Consider the following 18,788-nt stretch of genomic DNA (forward strand, 5'->3'; position numbering starts at 1 on the left):
TAGTAACTCCGCGGAACACAATAACATATAGCATTGCTAATGCAATAATATGCTTACACTCTGGGGGTGGAACGCTCCACTCCGCCAGGAACCTGGCAGTTGATAAACGCGCGCCCTCTCATTGGACCCCTGGAATGGCCGCGATAGGCACTTGGGGGCAAAGTCCACCCGGCGGGTCTGAAGATGGCGTCGATCTGGCCTCCGCGGAGATATTTAAACTCGACTGAAGTCTCTATGGGGTTTTCTGAACAATGGTGGACCCTGATGACTTAAGTTCACAGTGGAAGCGTTGTCCCAAAATGGACGAATTAGGGTTACCGTATAGAAGGCTGAACTCGATGGTCTATATTCTTCTATTCATTAAAACATGGGATATTCGACAGATCATTTAATCCAAATACTTTTCCGAAACTCATTGGTCAATGTGGTAAGACTGGCGAATGGCCTCGCCAAATCGCTGGATAGCGGTGTCCATAGCCTCCTCGGTTGCACTTGCGTATGTCGCACGGAAGAACATACCGCGTGCAGGCGTGTTTGGCTCAGCACGGAACCAAGTTCCACGAGCACATAGGACGTTGTTCTTGATGGCTTGATCGAAAATTCCTCCTTCGATGTCTTCGATTGAGCGGCCGGGATATTCCGGGTGCTGCAACGGATCTAACTTCAGCCAAATCTATGGGTATATGTCAGCATTTTTTAATACATCGAGCCAGGTTATCGGGCCCAGCATATGCTGAAGTCTGCCAGAGCGAGGAAACTTACGAACATGCCTGTTGTGGGCGGGCTCCAGCTGACAACAGATTTCGGCAGGTACTTGTCGCAAGCAGTAAGAAGCATGTCTCTCTTCTTGGTATAGCTGTTCTTCAAAGAAATCAGCCACTTCAAATAACCTTCATGGCCCCATGTCTCGTCGAGCAGCTTCCAAAGCATGATCTGTGAGACTCCACTGGGTCCCTGGTTGGCAACCTCGGCATGCCGAAGGAAACGCTCTATAATTTGCGCACTCGCGGTGACCCATCCTAATCTCGAGCCCGGCACAAGAACCTTCGAAAAGGAATCCATGCGCAGGACTCTACCATCAACGTCGAGACTCAAGTACGACGGAACAAGACCGGCAACGAAAGACTCAACGTCCTCAGAGACTTCAGGACCATCCTCCTTCTTCCCTTGGTATGGGGGCATTTGAAGAAAGTAGTATGGCTCGTCCTCAATGATGAAGATGTCGTGCTTCTGGCAGACGGCATAGATTGCGTGGCGGCGCTGGAGGCTCTGAGTGGCGCCGGTTGGGTTCTGTCCCGAGGGAATAGTGTATAGAACATGCGGTTTACGGGATCCGCGTGCCTCCTGATCCCACGAACAGAGGATATCATCCATGCTGTCAGGGAGAAGTCCTTCATCGTCCATTTGAACACCAATGGGCTTAATCCCTTGAGGGAGGATTGTTTCCAGCGCAGTGGAAAAGCTGTACTCTTCAACAAGGAGAGAGTCACCCCTCTCGCGATCACAAAGCATTCGAAGAGTCTGCTCAAGAGCACCAGTGCTTCCGACTGTCGGAGCGACCTTCCAATCCGCATAGGGAGGGTTGTAGACCAGCTCCGTGTGCTCGGTGATAAACCGCATCATTTGGGGAGAACCAGTCGCCTGACCATAATTCAGGGCAATGGAGAGATCATACTCGGAAATTCCAGCTTTCACGTCATGCTTTCCAATGCTGATAGTTTGAGTCGAGGGACAATCTGTTGCGGATGAATCCCTGCTGGGGAAGTCCTGTGGCATGGGCACACGGAAGCTCCAGTCATAGAATGGGAAGCATTCGCTGGATGGGAGGCCACCTCCAAGAGAGACCATGCCGGGGTTTCCAGCCAAACCAGCTGCCTGCTTTAGAATGCATAGCGGTCGGGACATGCTCTCTTTGCTGAGATGAGCTAGATGTTCGATTAGCGCATGAATACAAGCAAACAACAATTTTGCAGGTCGGAGTCCTTACAGTCCCAGCATTTGGCGTATGGCTTGCCAGATGCCTTTTGTGTGTTAGAAGGAAGTGGTCTGTAGAATTGAGTCATTCCTCTTACCGGCGCCTTGAAATTCGCAGTGTTGCATGCAGCAGCTACACCAGCAACAAGTTTTCCAGCTTCCGTTCTTCTCTGTTGGATGCTGTTCAGGAACTCCCGCTTTTCCATGGCTGCTGCCCTGTTAGAGTGGGTCGCAAAAGACGGCATTGTGGATTGGATAGAGCGACACGACCCAAAAAGTAGCAATTGAATAAATAAAAACTGTTCCTGGCTTGGATTCTTTAGAGGCAATTGCTACCCTGAATGATATTTAAAGGAATATCTCCCGTGGGGAAGTAAAATTTCGAGACCCAGCGAGCATCAAAGCCGACAAGTGGGCTCGAATCCGAGTCTTAAACCCGAGCTATGTGTCAAGCCCACCCGATTCTCACATCTTAGGTAGCGGCACAGAAGAGTATAAGGACGTAAAAACTTTCTACCTGCGTAATGTCCTTTCATATAGCAAATAAGTAGGCTTTTCCTGAACGTATATATTAAAGCAACCAGGAATGAATGTGGTACAGATATCCCAACAGGAAAACTGTTTAACAGAATTCCAAATCACTGTCAAGAACCCGAAGTTTCTCAGAACCGTATTTCTTAGCCAAAGGAAATATCATGATACATGTATAGAGTACAGCGTAGGCCATATGAAAACTCAGAGATGAAGACTTAACGTGGAAAGAGCCTTGCGCGGCACGGACCCGTGGGCTGGAGATCGGGAATGATGACTCAGCCCAGTCCCGACTTCATTCCCGACGAGTTCCGCACGAGAACTTGTCCACGCGAGATTTGACTACATCGATATGCGCTCAAGCCTTTCCTGTGAATCCTGCAGGTGAGATCCACTTTGCTGCCCAGTTACCACCCGACGCTCATTGATATCAGGGCGTCGAAAAAGAAATGCGTCCACTCGGGAACGGCGCCATGTCAGAGGTGTCAGAACTCGGAGATTGAGGGTTGTGTACTTAGCAGACCGGTAAACAAAACACCCCAAACGCCCAGACATAGGCTCCAGCCTAGCAATCATCCATATGAACGACCCGTTCCTCAAGATACCCCCGAGCCACCTCGGACAAGACCTTCGGGAGAAGGGAATAGTACAGACAGGTCTAATGCACCGAGACCTGCTCAACATATGGACAAGTTGGCAGTCGACAGACATCTAAGTAATCTCTCAGAAGATGTCATCTTGAAGTCCTTGAATGGATTCACAGGCAAATATCCAGAACTTGCAATCCTCAACCATGCGGCTTTCGTCAAAGAATATCGGTTGTCACCAATTCCACCCGAGAGCAAGATTCTACTTGCGTCCATCTTGGCATCATCCAGGTCTCAGTTCTCACTTCTGAATCCCCCGTGGGTCGATTCGTTGCTACCAAGAGAGCATTATGCCCATTATGCGCATGAGATGCTATCAGAATGGTCATTCAAAGCACCAAAGCTCCAGGTTGCACAGGCTCTGTTGATCATGAGTCTTTATGAATGGGGATCTCGGGAGTTTCATCGCGCGTGGATCTATTGTGGTACCATCTGTCCTATCCGAGCCAAAGGAACAAGACTCTAACGCTGCACAGGAATTGCAATTCGGATCATGCAAGCTCTGAATAGTCTAAGAGTTGCCCCCTATCCCCTTGACCCGACGCCTCCAAGTCAAAGGGATGCCGTCTCTGTTGCGATTGAAAACAGAACCGTCTGGGCCTGCTTCATCATTGACCGAATGGTTAGCTCCGGAACTTATAACCCACCCATGCTACCAATGTCAGAAATGGATAAGCTCAAAATCACTCGCCCACTGAGTGCCGTCGAGTTTGCATTCGGACCATCCGACCTTTCCTCTCAAAATACGGGCCTTGATCCCAGTTTTGCGACTGCACGACATGGACAGACTGCGCCTTTGGACATCACACAATCTTTCGAAGTTCTTGTCGCCGGGTTCGATATATGGGCTCATGTAATGACATTCATCTTCAACGATGGTCGACGCGCACCGGGCATGTGTGCTCCCCAGAACTGCCCGTGGGCACTAGAATCACCATGGTCTAAAACAAGACGTCACCTTGAAGAATGGAGAGCCAGTCAACACCATAGACTCCATTATCCGAACAACAGCGTTGTGGCTCATACTACTCTAGGATGGGGCGAATCGTTCACTTATATCAATCTGCTATATTATACTTCGTACGAGCACTATCGTACTTAATGCCTGGAAACGAATACTAACGACTTTGGGTAGTACCATCCTGCTCCATCGGGAGTATTTTCCTTTTTTGCCTACTCGGACATCAGTTCCTAGAGGACCGGTCGATCAGCCGACCCTCGAGGCGGAAGCACCGGAAGGCTGGTGGGATAAAAGCGCCGCAGCCCTTTTTGGCGCCGCAGAACAGATCGCAAAACTATTGCACGATGCCTCTGATTGTGGATCAGAAATTCTTATCCCATTTGTTGGATTTTGTGCCTTTTCTGCGGCATACATGAACCTTTATGTCTCCTTATTTCCACAAATGAATCTTGGCCGCAGTCCCAATGCAGAGACCCATCTTAAGTACTGTCTTACCTACCTTGAAAAGTTCAGACATGTGTGGAAGCTTGGTGAAAGCTGGGTCAGTACCCAGTCATCTTATTTTGCTGTTCTAAACTGACCTCTTCGCATAGATTGCGACAATGAACCACGCTACCATCTTGTATCAACGGGCAGCATCTGACAGATCACGATACCAAGGAAAGACGCGAACAGATTTCAATGTCTTGCATCAATCTTTAAGTGAATTCCGTGTGCCTGATCGGTCTGATCAGCATCTCCAGGAGATCGAGGGCGCAGAAACACCTTCTCTCCCGTCGATCACAGATTCCATCCTGGAATCCGACATTCGATCTGATATGCTGGATCTGGACATGCCCCTTAGCAATCTATTGAGTGAGGTTAGTACACATGCACATGAGCAGGGCATGTGGTCACATTGGTGGCCTCCATTGGATGAAGTCAATCTAGCACCTCATGATATACAGCCATAAAACGCCGGACTTGCAGAGCCAATACAATTCAACTTATGGATAGTATGAAGCAATATGTTGGGGGGAAAAAAGGCTGAACTCCAGTCATCATTTCAATCAACCTATATGACAATTCATGATGTATCCTAGGACCCCATGCACCAAATGCATACAAATCGCAACACCTCAAACAATACATCAACCCCAACCCATCTACCAATCAATAGACTTCGCCGGCTGCACAGCTGGCGCCCGAGAGACAATGTCGCCATCGGAGGCTTTCTTTCCCTTCATCCCCTTGAACTTCTTATCAAACTTATGGAACGGATCCTCGCTCTCATTCTTTCGGACCTTCCACTTATCCGTTCCAAGAACTCCATCTAACTCCTCAATCGGCGGGAGCTTCATATAAACCCAACCATCATCCCTCTCCTCAACAGGGAACGTAGCAATATTCATACTCTCATCATTAGAGCACCTACCGGCCTGCTCGCCATTGAGGTCGAAGTTCCGCTTGTGATACGGACACGAGACCCAGTACTTACCGGCATCATCGTCGCCGACAAGACCATCAGAGAGAACAAAAGCTCGCTTGTGAGGACACATCTGTTGAGTTGCATAGTACTTGCCCTTGATCTTGAAGACGGCAAGTTGGGTATCTCCGCGCTTGATATTAGCCGAGGAAACCTGCGGCGGCTCGTCGGAGAAGTGGTCTGCGCGAACAACTGGTTGCCAGGATGTACTTGACCACTGGTGGCCTTTGAAATCCTGTTGTTCTGTGGAGTCCTTGGGCCAGTATGTTGGGCGCTGCTGGGATCTTTCTTGGACAACCTCGACTGTGTCGACGGTTTCGTCTGTGTTTGCGAATTGCTGGAAGAGTTTGCGACGCTTTGGGTCTTTGACTGTTTCGGTCCATTCGCAAAAGTAGCTGTCGACGAGTTCGTGCATCTGTCGCTCCATGTCGGCGCAGATACCGAGTTTGTCCTCGACGATGACTTCTTTCAGGTAGTGGATTCCGCCAGGAAGATTCTCGATCCATCGGGCTGTCCGCTGGAGTTTGTCGGCGGTGCGAATGTAGAAGATGAGGTAGCGGTCAATTATGGGCATCACCATTTCCGGTGGTACGTCTGTCACGAGAAGCTCGGCGTGTCTGGGCTTTGCGCCTCCATTACCTCCGACGAAGATGTTGAAGCCCCTTTCGGTAGCGATGAGACCGAAACTGGTCTCCGTTAGCACAAAACTCATCATCATCTCTGGAGGACTCACTCCTTGTTCTGAGCCTCTGCACACTCTCTTACGCAGCCAGATACGGCGCCTTTGAACTTGTGTGGGGCACGAATACTTTTGTATCGCTCTTCCAGGCGAATCGCCATACCGACACTGTCACCGACACCAAAGCGACACCATGTGGTTCCGACACAACTCTATAATTTGGAGGTCAGCCAAGTACCATATGATGCGCTGCACTTTCACATACCTTGATTGCTCTCAGGGCCTTCGCATAGGCATGACCACTCTCCATACCAGCGTCCACAAGTTCTGACCAGATATTCAGAAGATCCGACTTCTTTGCTCCAAACATATCGATACGTTGAGCTCCAGTGATCTTGCAATAGAGTCCATATTTCTTGGCCACAGATCCTATGGCAATGAGTTTATCGGCTGTAATCTCTCCGCCGGGGACACGGGGTACCACCGAGAATGTGCCGTTTCTCTGGATGTTGGCAAGGAATTTGTCGTTGGTGTCTTGCAGATCATTGTAGCCCTTGTCCATGACGTGAGGATTGAACAGACTGGACAGAATCGATCCGATTGCGGGCTTGCAGAGCTCACAGCCAAGAGAATCTGGGTTCTTTCCGACCTCTTTCATTACATCGACGAATGTCTTTAGTTGCCTGATTGCTATGATATTGTATAGATCGGCTCGGGAATAGGGAATGTGTGAGCACACTGCACCAGTTAGTTATTTACTGAAGGTCCTGCGGGTGTGATACAACTTACGATTATTGGAAACCTCTTGTCCCATGTCCAGCATGGTCTTGTTAAAGATTGACTGGACCAGCGGCATACAACCACCACATCCTGTACCAGCCTTGGTGCAAGACTTGACCTGCGCGATGGATGTGCAGGTGCCGTTCTTTACATTCTCAACCACGTCGCCTTTGGTAACATTGTGGCAAGAACAGATCTGCGTGCTATCGTCACTGTGGGTAAAAGTTAGTGCTGGTTGTTATATGCCAATGCCAATACTAACAGGTCATCTGCATTTTCCTCACCACCGCTCTGAGCACCAAGGATGAACTGACTCGGTGGGACCTCGAGCTCTTTCTGGAGCTTCACCATCTGGTTCAACTTTAAATAGTCCTTGGTATCTCCGATCATCATGCCACCCAGCAAGAACTTGCCGTCCATGGTGAACAGATACTTCTTGTATACACCAGCGAATGGATCTTTGTATGTCAAAGCCTTGACAGGCTCATCACGCAAAGGTTCATCAAAGCCCGGAACAGCCGATGGCCGACGACCAGGCAGGAATTTTGGTCCATCCCTGTCAGCGAAGAAATCACCGAAGCTGGCGACGTCGACTCCGAGCAGTTTCAACTTGGTACTGAGATCTGGTCGGGTGAAGCTCTTCCGGGCCTTTTGGGGGTTTGTGAGATTGAAGGCGAGAACATCTGCCATTTCAATTCCGGGCGCAATGATTCCGAATGTCTGGTTCTCCCAGCTTGCACATTCACCGACGGCATAGATGTCTGAGGTGGATGTCTGCAGACTCTCATCAATCACAAAACCTCCACGTTCGCCGCACTGGATGCCAATGTCACGACCCAGTTCGTCTCGGGGCTGAACACCGATCTAAAAGTCGATCAGCACATGGTTCAAAATCTGGGGCAAACGGGTATCATACCGCAAAGCAGATACAGCAACAATCAATCTTCTCACCATCCTCAAAGGTAATCCCTATAACATTATTTCCGTCATCGGTGTGAACAACCTTCACCCGCTTCTCGTGAAGAACATCAAGTCCCAATTCCCGGATTTTGCGTGTGACCAGCGACCCTGCATCACCATCAAGCTGTCGCGCCAAAACCCATTTATTCCGATCGATCAACTTGACATTCCCAAAATCTTCCAGATCAGTCATGGCCTTGGCGGCTTCAAGTCCGAGGAGACCGCCACCGACCGTAACGGCCGTTTCGCCTTTATGCTTGGAAGCGAAGTCAATCAGCCGTTCCAGGTCTGAGATCGTACGGTAGACAAAGACGCCATTGGCATCATGGCCCGTTGTTCGTGTGGGAAGGGTTGCGTCGGATCCTGTTGCTAGGACGAGGATATCATAGGATATTGTGTCACCTATTGATGTGTGGACTGTCTTGTTTGTGGGGTTTATTTCGGTGACTCTTGTGTTTAGGTGATGGTCGAATGCCCGTTCTTTGAATGAGCCGTACTATTCGCATACTTCACTGTTAGGGTATATTCGTCTTGGCTTCAAGTTTGGGCGCAAATACTAACCCATTCCTTCGGATTGAGGTATAGATCTTCGATTTTACGATGTTCGAAGAATGTCGAAAGTCCCACGCGGTTGTATGCTACGTGGGACTCTTCGCCAATGACGACAATATCATATTTCCGATCTGTGTCTTGTTTGATGACTTTCTCACTATCGATCGTCCGATTGTTAGATGTCAACGCGAAGACGAACGCGACAACAATTCTTACATGAATGAGATGGCAACCATGCCCAGTCCAACAACAACAATCTTCTCTCGAGGAACATTGTGTGCTGGACTAGGACTACCGTCAACCGGCTCGCCATGCCGTAGCCCGTCGAGTACAGGCATAAGGTGTAGAATACAAAAGGAGATAGGACAAACTACGAAACAGGGCTACAATTCTGATTTTAAGAAATCGCAATCGCTAGCTTTTCCAATTGTGATACTGTGACACTGTCATCTAGACACTTGAGACTAATCAGATGCCGGGAGAAACAGGGTCGTCGCAGATACCGAAGTGGCGTTGGATCTCCGCGGAGGACCTCATTAGGGACAACTTGATTGGCTGTTAGGGCTTGCTTATCTTGACAACACAAAGATAACATCGTCGAAGTATACGATGAGACAATGAGCTTATATTGGCGACTGTCCGCGGAGATGGACATGTGGCGACCTGGTGGGGGACTCGGCTTACTATGGACAGACCCTTAACGGGTCAATATATGGATATTCGCGGCTTGTACTGCAAATCAGGGTTTTGGTCATTACTCAATCTGATTTTGTCAACTGTCTTGTTCTCAAATTGATATACAAAGGCATCATTCTATATTATCACCCTATATCGACACTGAACACAGTAGTGTCAAAACCTGCACAATAGCACTATGGCTACAATCACCACGCAGACAAAAGCCGAAGACACAATCGATTTCAAGAATGGACACATCACAGTGGAAGATATAATTGCAAGTCCAGCAGAGCCAGACATTCCACTACCACCCCCATTAAAGAGCCCCGTCGACATTTTAGATGTGGATAAAGGCACACCAGACAACCATGTACCTCGCGACCCACGATTAATTCGCCTGACGGGTGTACATCCATTCAATGTCGAGCCACCATTGACAGTTCTATACAAAGAAGGTACAGATTCTTTAATATCCTGAAAACCAACCCAAAGACTAAACCAAAAAGGCTTCCTTACATCCCCGGAACTATTCTATGTGCGAAACCACGGACCAGTGCCCCAGGTGAACGATGAAGACATTCCCAACTGGGAGATCAGCATTGAAGGGTTAGAAAAATGGTCTTCATATATTCGTATTCCAGAAAGCTAACAACTACACCAGGCTAGTGGAGAAGCCCCTAGTCCTCAACTTCCGAGAAATTCTCCAAAAGTACGACCAAATCACAGCACCAATCACACTTGTGTGTGCCGGAAACAGACGAAAAGAACAAAACACAGTTCGCAAGTCGAAGGGTTTCTCATGGGGCCCGGCGGGTCTATCAACGGCCCTATTCACGGGCCCTATGATGGCAGATGTAATCCGCAGCGCGAGGCCACTTAGGAGTGCGAAGTATGTTTGTATGGAAGGCGCTGACAAGTTGGTAAGATGGCATACCATTTTACAGATGAAGTGTCGGACATGGAACGAGACTGACATATGCTACAGCCCAATGGCTTCTATGGAACATCAGTCAAATTGAACTGGGCTCTGGACCCGAACCGCGGAATCATGCTGGCACATAAAATGAACGGTGAAGATCTTCGACCTGATCATGGTCGACCTTTGCGGGCAGTTGTGCCTGGTCAGATTGGTGGACGGAGTGTGAAGTGGTTGAAGAAATTAATTTTGACGGATGCGCCCAGTGATAACTGGTATCATATTAATGATAACCGAGTTCTGCCGTGAGTGAATTTCACATACCTCGCTGACTGCATGGGTTCCAGCTGACAGTGCTAGAACTATGGTTTCGCCAGAGATGTCTGCCCAGGATCGGAAATGGTGGACTGATGACCGATATGCCATTTATGATCTCAATGTAAACTCTGTCGCCGCTTATCCTCAGCACGAAGAGGAGCTTGATCTAGCCACCGCTGCGCCGACGTATACTGCCAAAGGGTATGCGTATGCTGGTGGAGGGCGGAGGATCACGAGAGTTGAAATCTCGCTCGACGGGGGCAAATGTAAGAATATCCACAATGAAAATATCCCAGACTTGAAACAAGCTAACATCTCTTCGTTGTCCCCAGCCTGGCGACTCGCCGAGATTGAATACCCAGAGGACAAATATCGAAATTTCGAAGGCGACCTCTTCGGCGGCAAGGTAGACATGTGGTGGAGAGAAGCAAGTTTCTGCTGGTCCTTCTGGTCTCTGCAGATCCCAGTTTCAGACCTGGAAACTAGCGATGCACTCCTCGTCCGAGCAGTGGATGAAGCACTCGCGGCCCAACCACGGGATATGTACTGGTCCGTCCTGGGTATGATGAACAATCCCTGGTTCCGCATCACGATCACTAAGGAAGGGAATGTTCTCAAATTCGAACATCCTACTCATCCAGCCAGGGCTGGAGGATGGATGGAAAAAGTCAAGAAAATGGGTGGTGATTTACTCAATGGTAATTGGGGTGAGAGAGCCCAAGGTGAGGAGCTTGTTGAGTCCGCGCCTGTCAAGGAGATCAACATGAAGAAGGAGGGTGTGAACAGGCAGATTGATCTGCAGGAGTTGAAGGGGAATAGTACCAGTGAGAAACCCTGGTTTGTTGTCAATGGGGAGGTATATGATGGTACAGATTTCCTTGAAGGACATCCCGGAGGTGCTATTAGTATCACATCTTCTGCTGGACTTGATGTGTCCGAAGACTTCCTTGCAATCCGTAAGCTGAATATCTTAGCATTCTCTGTTCAGTATGTCCCTAACAATCTTACAGACAGCGAAACCGCCAAAGCAATGATGCCAGACTATCACGTCGGAACATTAGACAAAGCGTCCCTCGAAGCACTCAAAAACAACTCAACATCAGACGCAACCGCGCCACGTCCAGTATTTCTGCAATCAAGAGCATGGTCCAAAATTAAACTCAGCGAGAAAAAGAATGTATCCTGGGATACGCGAGTCTTCATCTTCGACCTAGAACACGACAAGCAAACCCTCGGCCTACCAATCGGTCAACACCTCATGATAAAGTTCCCAGATCCATCAACGAAGGAAACAGTCATCAGATCATACACACCAATGTCAGACACAAGCTTAATCGGAAAGATGGAGCTACTCGTGAAGATCTATTTCCCAACTGGCAAAATCCCAGGCGGAAAAATGACAGTAGCCCTCGATGCCCTCCCCATCGGATCAGAGATCGACTGCAAGGGCCCAACAGGACGATTCGAGTACCTCGGCTGCGGCCGAGTGATTATAAGCGGCAAAGAGCGCCATCTGCGCTCATTTAAAATGATCTGTGGAGGAACGGGTATCACGCCCGTCTTCCAGGTTCTGCGCGCCGTCATGCAGGACAAGGAAGATCCAACGACGTGTGTTATTCTCGATGGAAATCGGATGGAAGAGGATATTTTATGTCGAGAGGATCTTGATGCTTATGTTGCGGCTGATAGTCGGAAGTGTACTGTCGTGCATACTTTGACTCAGGGTTCTGATGCCTGGACTGGGCGTCGGGGTCGGATCTCCGAGGAATTGCTTGCTGAGTATGCTGCGCCTGAGGAGCACAGTATGGTTTTGATCTGTGGGCCTCGGCCTATGGAGGAATCTGCTCGGAAGATTCTTCTTGAGAAGGGGTGGGCGGAGGAGGATCTTCATTTCTTCTAGATTTGGGGTATCAGTCTTCTTTTTGGGCATGCATGGGAACGGGAGTGTATATGATTGGCCTGAACGCCAAGGGTTGTGCATTGAATGAATGGTATGGATATAGAGGTATTGGGATGGAATGTGCATGGAAACCGATGGCATTTGACAGATGTTTATTCGTGGGTCATGAATCGTAATGTAACGTCTCATTTTATGATGACCTTGCGGTGACAAAAGTATCAGGAAAGACCCCTGTCATTTGTTACGTGCAACACCTCTCAGTCCATGAGCCCATGACAATACGGGTCGCTCAGTAGTATTCCTTGAAATCTAATCTCACACGGAGGTGCTCAAAAACACTGGTAGTCTCCGTATGGGATGAGAAAAATGCTCCCGACCTCGCCATAGATTTTGAAGTAGCCTTGCCAGACTCCATACTGCGTAGGTATCCAACGAATGCAGAGCTTTGTCTGCGGAATGTTTGATACAAGTAAAGAGCGGTCCCTTCAGCTTCATGACGCTGCCCGCTCCCATCTGCCTTTGATAATGGACTGAAGGCGAGGATAGTGCTGAAGATCGATTCAAGCAATTTGGCCGCCTGTGCGTGCCGCTTGCTCAGGAAGAACGCGAATAGCATCTGGTCAAGCATATCTTCATGGTAGTCGCGGAGTCTTGGTACAGAGTGGGCGGCTTCGATTGTGCCGTCGATATCACCACGGTCCAGACAGTGCTCGATCTTCGCAAGTGTTTCTTGGAAGCGTTGCCAGGTTGATCCAATGCCAATGTGGAAGCAGTAGTCGCTAACTGCTAAAATAAAGTGTTGGGCGTCCACCCTGAACTTCTGGAACACGTTCCGTGTGTCTCCTGACAGAGATCCTCGCACGGTCGAGTCACGAACGAGACCTTTGACAACAGAAATCATGCGGAGTAACCGAAGCAGATGTTTGAAAAGGCGGTCATATTTGTCGAGAGACCGTGAAGTAATGATAGACTCGAGCGCTTCAGGTGGTGTGTATTGTAGACGAAGAAAGTCCAGAGCCTCGATTGAGCTTGGATCCTTACATCTGTCAATCTCTTCGTCGGACAGGTCTCGAATTCCGAAGCTAAGCCCACCTGGCATTTCGTTTTCTTTTTGATTTTGGCCCTTTTCGGATTCCTCTGGGTCTGCGTTGCCGAAGTAACAGTCTCCGAGAAGACCGATCAACACAAGACGCAACTCTGAACTGGCTGGTGGCCAAGTGTCTCGACTACCGAGCCGTAGACCGGTGTCCACACCAGTACGTATAACACCGGCCTTTCTTTCTCCACTTTCCATCTCTGAGTCGAAAAGAGAATGAGACAGGCGTGACACGAAAGAGCCTTCTCCCAGTAGCTGGAACCGCCATTGTAAATTCAGATTATGTCGCATTTGATGTTCTTTGAAGAGATGATGTAGGCATGAGTAGTCGATGAGAAGGGCTTGAGACGAGATAATCGGGGCAAGGGAAAGATGGAGGCCAGATGTCAATTCCGGGCCGAAGTGGCTTCTCTGCTCAATCGGCTCAGGCTCAAATCTCCGGGCTTTGTCAATCAGTTGGTTGAAATTATCGCTCGAGAGAGCCATTCGGTTTGTAAAAGGCCCGGAGATTTGGTTTTCATCGTCGATGTCGAAAATCTCAAAAGTTCCTCTCATGGCACTTGCTTCCGCCGACTGTTTGGCACCCTGTGTGGGTGCTTCAGATGGAGTAGATGAAATCGCTGGCTCTCCTCGGTGATATCTTTTAATTTCAGCGCGAAGATTGGATTCATACTTCTGGGCCTTGGTCTGAATGTGCTCGATGTCAGCCCAGGTGGTCGCACAATGTAAATGAAGACGGCCAGCTCGGGAAAGAACATCATGCCGCGCGATAGGATGGTTCGGATGTGACTGCTTCAGCATTCGAAGGCTTCGTCCACTCTCGAAGATGGAGTGTGCTTGATCAGCAGGGACGAACGACGGCATGTGGTCTGCTTGGAAGACGTGCTCGATTCGTGCCGGTCCAGTTTTGAACTTGCCAGGCTGATGAACCTCTCGCTCGATAAATGTTTTACCACCAGCGATTGATTCTTCAAGTGCTGCATCTTCAGGTCGAAGCCCGATCCAACCGTCGATGAATTTGAACCATGGGTCGGTAACTCGAATCACCATCTCATGCAACAGGTTCTCCATCCAGCCAAACTTCTGAGCAAAGGAGGCTGCACGCTGCGTCACAATTGATATGATTTGTGCATCTGAGGAAGCCTTTTGAGCTGTGCTGACAATAGTAGCCAATGCACCCATCAGATCCCCGCAACGGTCAAACAAGGCCCTGATTTGGAGTAGTGAGGCGAGTTGCTGGGAGTGGCCAAAGATCTGCTGCTCGAGATTAAAGACGACAACAGCGACTATGCGGCTCAGAGTGAATAGAGCGGACAGTTCTTTGCACATTGCGGGAGGATCTTGCGCGAATAATCGCATCTGGTGCATATTGGTGCCACACTGTAGCACATAACCAACGACATCGTCTAATGCCATAGAGCTGACACCGGAGACTCTAATATCCTTGGTCTCTTTCTCAAACTGATACGTGGTTTCGTTGTACCGAAAGAAAGATGAGTTCCAGCCCAACCCCAGACGAAACAGAGACCGAATGTACACATCTGTTTGAGCTAGTCGATTTGGTTTCTGTTTTTTTATCAGTGTCTGCTTTGCCAGGGCTGCATCAAATCCCCTCGGGCCCGATTCACTGAAGTAAGCAGATACCGGCTCTTGAAAGGGCCTCTCCGTAAATTTTTCCCAAGTTTGTTGCGGGATGACTTGGGCATCGTCTTCTCGTAGTATGTCCAAGGACCAAAGGTTGTTCTCTTCCTCGGCTGTGTCTGCTACAGGGTCAGATGGCGCATCGGATAGGCCTTCTATGGAGGAATTGATGATTGAGTCGGTAGCTGATTCAGGCGGCTCCAAGTCATTTGGAAAGAAGTCGAGCTTCCATAGCGACGTATCAATTTTTTCTTTGGGTTCGCTAGGTGCCTCGAAGCAAGTTCTCGGAATTTCTAAGCAAAAAGCCGATGTTATTGACAGTTCTGGGAGATTTCTGGCTGGGCCTTACCAGGTAGAGCAGCGTGCCATGGTAGAGACTCCAGCGGCTGCAGAGCTTCTATGCTGAATTTGGAGAGTCGCCAAAGATTCTCACTGGAGAACGGATCCAGCTGATCGCATTGATCCATAGCGAGACCATACTCAAGAGTGTTTGTTGAACGCGCGATTCCCGCGATGGAGATGGCTATCGCAGTGCACGGACCCTTGATAACAGAAAGTGCCTCGCCGACCTCGAAGCTCAATCATCACCTCTACCTTCCCCTCCAATTCAGCCCAACAGACCTCTTTTGGTCCCTGCTTCCAATATCACAGTCGCAATGCCTCCAAGAAAGAAAACAAAGCGCGCACATTCGCCCACACCGCAAGATGATACGACGGCGCTCTCAAGCGCAGACACACCCGGATCAAACGATAGCGTCGACAAGCCAGACACAGACTATGACCTCATCTCAGATCCGTGGACAGACGAGCAAGAAACTGCCTTGCTCAAGGCGATCATAAAATGGAAGCCAGTTGGTGAGTGCCGTTGGCGCATCTACTTTGTCGACAGTGCGACTAACCGTTTCGTCCCAGGTCTCCACAAACACTTCCGGATGCTAGCTATTTCCGATTACCTAAAGAGCCAGGGGTATGCGCCCTCTACGGCTGAACATATGCGGATTCCGGGTATCTGGAAGAAGCTTGGGACATTGTACAATCTGGAGGCGCTTGATGAACGTGTAAGTGAAACTGGACGAATTGTTCGCGCCGCTTTTCAGCTGATGTATACCACGCTTTTAGGAAGATTCTGTAATCACCAACGAGGACGAGGAGGGGTCGAGCGAGATGTACTGTTCGTTCGACCTACCGTACGATGAATACGGCGACATGATGTTTGAAAGACGGTTGGCCATGGAAGGCTCTTCTTCGCCCGTCACCAGCCGTGCGAGCCGAGCAGGCGAGTCGCGGCGAGGTAGTACAGTCGCGGATACAGATGGTAAGTGTTAATACGTCTATTGTCCTAACACCGAGGCTGACTCCTGTCTTCTACAGAACCACGATCTTCTCCAGCGCCATCACGAGGTCGCAATACCAACCGAAGCGCGCGTACCTCGACAAGGGGGACGCGATCCACCAGACTGCAGGTCGAGATTGGCACAGGGAGCCAAGGAAAGGTATCAGACGAAGGTGGTGACGGTGATTCAGAAGAGGAAGACACCGGTGGAAATGATGAGGATGATGAAGAAGGAGACGAGGTCTCGGATGCCAACAGTGACGAGGAAGAAGGTGATGGTGAGAAGGGAGGTTCTCGCAGCACTCGAGCCCAAACTTCTCGATCCAAGGCTAAGGATAAGAAGCCTTCAGGTGGTACTGCCACGCGCAGGACAGGCCGACGGCGTTGAGTCGAGTGGATTTTTATCGATACCTATGGAGTATGGGGGCGTTTATATATTTCCAGTTAGATGTACGATTATGCAAGCACCTTGTACTCTACGGCCTCTATGGCATTAGCAATCATTATGAATACTCGATCAGCATCCGAATCACTATAGCGGATATTCTCAACACAACATTCGAATTCGCGAGAAGCACATCAGAGTAACCACAAACGTAGGTATATTTCGATCGCTATAGGTCTAATGTCGTTCGAAAGTACAAAGGGAATAGATCAAAGGGTCATAGTACAGAGGATCGGAGCAGCGACTCGATTACAGGCGCGACATGATAGCCTGGGCGTACTCGTGGGTCTTGGCCTTACCACCAAGGTCACCGGTGAGGGCCTTGCCCTCCGCGAGGGTGTCGAAGGTGGCCTTCTGGATGCGGGCAGCGTGGTCGTGGAGACCCATGTGCTGCAGCATCATGATGGAGGACAGGAGCAGAGCAGTGGGGTTGGCGAGACCCTGGCCAGCAATGTCGGGGGCGGAACCGTGGACGGCCTCGAAGATAGAGCACTCGTCACCAATGTTACCGGAGGGGGTGAGACCGAGACCACCAATGAGACCGGCGCACATGTCGGACAGAATGTCACCGTACAGGTTGGGCATGACAAGGACCTTGTCGTTGTAGGGGGTGGGGTCGGTAACGATCTTGAGGCATGAGTTGTCCAGCAGCTCAGCGTCGAACTCGACGTCGGGGAAGTCCTTGGCGATCTCGCGGGCGGTGTTGAGGAACAGACCGTCGGACATCTTCATGATGGTGGCCTTGTGGACGACGCGGACCTTCTTCTTGTTGATGGACTGCGCGTACTGGAAGGCGAAACGGAGGACACGCTCGGAAGCCTCCTTGGTGATGAGCTTGATGCTCTGGACGACACCGTCAACGACGACGTGCTCAATACCGGAGTATTCACCCTCGGTGTTCTCACGGATGAGAACAGTGTCGACGTTGTCGTAGGGGGTCTTGTAGCCAGCAATGGATTTGCAAGGACGCAAATTGGCGAACAAGTTGAAGGTACGACGGAGAGTCAGGTTCAAAGAGACGTGACCCTTACCAACGGGAGTCTAGATACATTGTTTAGTGTCGCAATTCAATTGCAACCAAGGCGTTGACATACAGCGAGGGGACCCTTGAGGGCGACGAAGTTGCGGCGAACGGAGGCAATAGCATCGTCAGGGATGGCGGTCTTGCCGTCCTTCAGGATGGGAGTGACATCAACGGATTCCCACTTGACGGGGGCCTGTAATTGGTTTAGTGTTTGTTGCAGGGTCGATATGCAGGAAGATAGCTACCTTGGCGGCCTCGAAGATGTCCTTGACGGACTGAGCGATCTCAGGACCAATACCGTCACCCTCAATCAGAGTAACAGTGTACTTGCCCTATTTTAAAGAAAGGATTGGCGTTAGTAAGGTGTAATTTTACGCGCGATCATGGTCGTTGGCATCGAATTGTGCTCGGTGTGCGCAACGCGGCTGGCGCCGGCATGCATGAAAAAAAAAGGGCTCGGCGGAACGAAAACGTACATCGGAGCCCTTCTGGCCCTTGAACTTGGCAACAGCCTCCTGGGCAGGGCTGGCGTAGAATCGCACCTAATCAAAACAAGCAAGGTCAGTCAATTGAAGATTTGCGACTGAAAGACGAGGGGAGGGGTTTGGTACCTGCGAGATGGGAGCAACAAAGCTGGGAGCCACACGGGGGAACCGCAGGGTCTGGCGAGCAGCAGAGAAGTTCCGAGCAGCGAGCATCTTGAACGTCGGGGATGAGGCAAAGATAGAGGGTGGTGGGGAGAAGGGAAGAAGGAGAAGGGGAGAAAGAATCAAATCTCTCGGCGCCGCCCCGATCCGACCGGGACTCCCACCGCATTGGTGGTTTGATGTCCCCCCGGGCCGAGTCCACTCTCTATCCACAGCTCCAGGGTCTTGACAGCTTCATCGA

At 49.9% G+C, this 18,788-nt stretch overlaps 7 protein-coding genes across 7 annotated transcripts; 3 read left to right on the forward strand and 4 right to left on the reverse strand.

Moving 5' to 3' along the window:
- Positions 1-412: 412 nt before the first annotated feature.
- Positions 413-2,219, reverse strand: N7508_006265 (aminotransferase-like domain-containing protein; the record flags this gene model as incomplete). Its single annotated transcript, XM_058464331.1, has 3 exons — positions 413-673; positions 763-1,925; positions 1,988-2,219. 3 exons carry the CDS (start codon positions 2,217-2,219, stop codon positions 413-415), a joined length of 1,656 nt encoding a protein of 551 aa, XP_058318184.1.
- An 889-nt stretch (positions 2,220-3,108) lies between these two features.
- On the forward strand, positions 3,109-5,066 carry N7508_006266 (fungal specific transcription factor domain-containing protein; the record flags this gene model as incomplete). The annotated part of the gene is made up of 4 exons (XM_058464332.1): positions 3,109-3,577; positions 3,629-4,232; positions 4,288-4,654; positions 4,707-5,066. Coding segments are annotated over 4 exons (1,800 nt in total), but the record flags the coding sequence as incomplete, so codon positions are not given.
- Positions 5,067-5,258: 192 nt separating this feature from the next.
- niiA (nitrite reductase niiA) lies at positions 5,259-8,887 on the reverse strand (the record flags this gene model as incomplete). Its single annotated transcript, XM_058464333.1, has 8 exons — positions 5,259-6,264; positions 6,312-6,469; positions 6,523-6,995; positions 7,047-7,249; positions 7,300-7,901; positions 7,954-8,493; positions 8,559-8,706; positions 8,766-8,887. The coding sequence occupies 8 exons, from the start codon at positions 8,885-8,887 to the stop codon at positions 5,259-5,261; spliced, it is 3,252 nt and encodes a 1,083-aa protein (XP_058318186.1).
- A 536-nt stretch (positions 8,888-9,423) lies between these two features.
- On the forward strand, positions 9,424-12,361 carry niaD (nitrate reductase NiaD; the record flags this gene model as incomplete). Its single annotated transcript, XM_058464334.1, has 6 exons — positions 9,424-9,682; positions 9,734-9,833; positions 9,889-10,147; positions 10,213-10,448; positions 10,504-11,417; positions 11,472-12,361. 6 exons carry the CDS (start codon positions 9,424-9,426, stop codon positions 12,359-12,361), a joined length of 2,658 nt encoding a protein of 885 aa, XP_058318187.1.
- Positions 12,362-12,650: 289 nt separating this feature from the next.
- N7508_006269 (tubulin gamma complex associated family protein) lies at positions 12,651-15,565 on the reverse strand (the record flags this gene model as incomplete). The annotated part of the gene is made up of 2 exons (XM_058464335.1): positions 12,651-15,391; positions 15,448-15,565. 2 exons carry the CDS (start codon positions 15,563-15,565, stop codon positions 12,651-12,653), a joined length of 2,859 nt encoding a protein of 952 aa, XP_058318188.1.
- A 189-nt stretch (positions 15,566-15,754) lies between these two features.
- N7508_006270 (EAF7 family protein) lies at positions 15,755-16,819 on the forward strand (the record flags this gene model as incomplete). Its single annotated transcript, XM_058464336.1, has 4 exons — positions 15,755-15,953; positions 16,011-16,156; positions 16,218-16,413; positions 16,470-16,819. The coding sequence occupies 4 exons, from the start codon at positions 15,755-15,757 to the stop codon at positions 16,817-16,819; spliced, it is 891 nt and encodes a 296-aa protein (XP_058318189.1).
- A 306-nt stretch (positions 16,820-17,125) lies between these two features.
- Positions 17,126-18,598, reverse strand: N7508_006271 (isocitrate dehydrogenase (NAD(+)) IDH2; the record flags this gene model as incomplete). The annotated part of the gene is made up of 5 exons (XM_058464337.1): positions 17,126-17,917; positions 17,971-18,093; positions 18,146-18,232; positions 18,377-18,442; positions 18,512-18,598. The coding sequence occupies 5 exons, from the start codon at positions 18,596-18,598 to the stop codon at positions 17,126-17,128; spliced, it is 1,155 nt and encodes a 384-aa protein (XP_058318190.1).
- Between the last annotated feature and the right edge of the window lie 190 nt (positions 18,599-18,788).

Source organism: Penicillium antarcticum, assembly GCF_028974205.1.
Source record: "Penicillium antarcticum strain IBT 31339 chromosome Unknown utg000006l_segment0_segment0, whole genome shotgun sequence".
In the NCBI taxonomy this organism is placed as follows: domain Eukaryota; kingdom Fungi; phylum Ascomycota; class Eurotiomycetes; order Eurotiales; family Aspergillaceae; genus Penicillium; species Penicillium antarcticum.